The sequence below is a fragment of the Monoraphidium neglectum genome (assembly GCF_000611645.1).
Source record: "Monoraphidium neglectum strain SAG 48.87 unplaced genomic scaffold scaffold05190, whole genome shotgun sequence".
NCBI lineage: Eukaryota > Viridiplantae > Chlorophyta > Chlorophyceae > Sphaeropleales > Selenastraceae > Monoraphidium > Monoraphidium neglectum.
This window is the reverse complement of record NW_014008440.1, coordinates 969-3,496: the sequence shown is the minus strand read 5'-3', so window position 1 is coordinate 3,496 and position 2,528 is coordinate 969. Positions and strand designations below refer to the sequence as shown.

General features: G+C 65.4%; 1 protein-coding gene across 1 annotated transcript; it reads left to right on the top strand.

The window, feature by feature from the left end:
• Positions 1-144: 144 nt before the first annotated feature.
• MNEG_15282 (tRNA (guanine-N2-)-methyltransferase) lies at positions 145-1,145 on the top strand (the record flags this gene model as incomplete). The annotated part of the gene is made up of 2 exons (XM_014036247.1): positions 145-227; positions 467-1,145. The coding sequence occupies 2 exons, from the start codon at positions 145-147 to the stop codon at positions 1,143-1,145; spliced, it is 762 nt and encodes a 253-aa protein (XP_013891701.1).
• Positions 1,146-2,528: the final 1,383 nt, after the last annotated feature.

Below are 2,528 nucleotides of genomic sequence, written 5' to 3'. Positions count from 1 at the left end.
CCAAACCCGCACGCACCCGCACACTACGCCGCCCCACCCATACTCCCATTCCCCCCCCTCCCAGGCAAGCGCCCCGAGCGCTCTCTGGCGGCCTATGGCGCGTACCTCCGCAGCCTGCCCTTCTCCAATGAGCAGGGCCTGCGCATGCTCATAGGCGCCGCCGTCAAGGAGGGCGCGGCGCGCGGCGCGGTGCTGCGGCCGCTGTTCTCATACTACAGCTTCCACGGGTGAGCCGCCCTCGGCCGCGGTCGCCTGTTGTTGGTGTTTTCTTTCGTAGGAGTTGACGCAAGCCCGGACGTGCGCGCCCGTTTGTGGTGCGGTTCAGGCCGCTTCAAAGGCCTTGGAACGCCGCCCGGATCCTTGACACGACGCGCCCAAGACAATCAGTCCCCTCGGCACGTCCCCGACCGCCCGCGACCGCCCCCAACTGCTCGCAACCGCCCCCAACCGCCCCAACCGCCTGCAGCCCCGTCTTCCGTGTGATGCTGGAGGTCCGCCGCGGCAAGGCGTGGCCCTCAGAGCACTACAGCTTCGTCGGCCACTGCCACGTGCACGGCGACACGCGCCGCGTCGGCTGGCGCGGCCTCGGGGACGCCGTGTGCACCTGCTGCCGCGGCGCCCACGGCAGCGCAGGCGGCGGCGGCGGCGGCCGCTCGACACCGCTCGCGGTCAGCGGGCCGATGTGGACGGGGCCGCTGCACGACCGAGGGTTTGTCGAAGCGATGGCGTCCGAGGCGGAGCGGCTGGGGTGGTCTGGGCACGCCGTGCCGTTGGACAGCGTGCACCGAGAAAAGTCGTCCAAAAACAACAACCAGCGGCCGCTGGAGGACCTGCTGCAGCTGTTCTGGGACGAAGCCGACCCGAAGCTGCCGCCCTGGTACGTCCCGATCGACGAGATCGCGAAGCGCCTAGATCGCAGCCCCTCGAAGGATGAGCTCATCCACGCGCTGCGGGCGGAGGGGTATGCCGCCTCCGGGTGCCACGTGGACCGTAAGGCGCTGCGGACAGATGCGAGCATGGGCCAGGTGGCTGAGGTGGCGCGGGGCATCGGTTACACGCCGCGCGACTGCTGCGGCGGCGGCGGCAGCGGAGGCAGCGGCGGCGGCGGCGCGGGTGCGGTGGGCGAGGCGGCGGCGAGGGGTTGATGACGTGGCCGGCCGGGTCCGCCCGAGCGCCTGCTCTGGTGAAGTGCTGTGCTGGCTGGCGTTTGAATGTGTGTGACTGCACCCGTTGTTGCGTGTCATCGCAGAATGCCGCGCGCGTGTAACCCCAAGGCAGGGTCTGCATTTTTGCACAGGTGTGTTAGGTCAGGCATGGAGGCGGCCTGTGTGAATGCCTGTATCCCCTGCCACACCCACCTGGTGACAAATCGCTCGCACGTGCGGTGCCGATGGCAGCCGACTTGCCATTTTTAATTCGAAACCAATATGAAATATCCTGCAACCAGGGTAAGAGCTCGCAGACTCGAGAGTTTGGCGGGATGGGGTGCAGGACAGCGCTGTCCAGCACCCCATTAGCAGTTAGGGCCCCAACGGCTCAAAAAAACCTGAAGCATGTCTCACAGCACACGCGTTCGCGATCCATCTGCATACTGTATGCATGCCCCACGCACCTTTCCAGTGATATTGAAGCCGGACAAGCGGGGCGTCACGCGGGGAAGTGTACAAACAGGGATGACGGACTTGTGTGCTGTGAGCAGGCGCACAAAGCGGCCCTTGCTGCTTGCCCTTGCGTCTCAGTCTTCTTTGGTGTTGTGCAAGCATCAAAGTACACAGACATCCTAGAGCCCGCAGTAAACACAGCCCGTCGCATCAATTGCTGCAAACATGACAGGCTGCTGGCCCAAATGTGCAGGGCGTGACGACCATTACAGGCGGGTGTGATCACACCAAACGTGCAGGCGGCAATTGCGACATGGGCACGTCCATGGATCACGGAGGCAAACCACCGCTGGCCACTAGCGGGTGGCGCCGATGCTTGTTGAACGCCAATCTGCCGGGCGCCGCGCGCAGCCAGCAGGCTTCGCCTGCGTGACGCGTGCCAGTTTGGGACCTGGGCATAAGTGCGGCGCGACCGCTGCAGGTCCCTCATCCCGCCAATCCCAAAGCGCTACGTGCGACGCAAACCCACCCCACCCCCACCCAGCTTTGAAGCGCTGCTGTGATGGCGCGCTACAGTAGGAAAAGTGGCAGCAGCGCGCCTGACCTGTTCAAAACGGCCTGCAAGCCAAACAAGCAGCGGTGTATGCGCTCCTGGTCAGGCGGTCGCCGCTCTCGTCGCAGTATTCGGCGATTGGCTAGTGTGCCCCCACTGTCGTCCAGGCAGGCCGGCCACTGAGCAACCGTGTCGAGTCGGGCAGCCCCAAGCAGGGAGGCAGGACGCACGCGCTGAAAACAGTATTGAATTCGCTGACAGCGGGCGGCAGCCGGCGCGCACGCAAATAAGCGCCCAGTGCCTTGAGTCGGGTTGCATGGGGTGCTGTTCGCAAAAGCAGCCGGGGACAAGCTTGAAGCGCCTGCCCCAGAGGT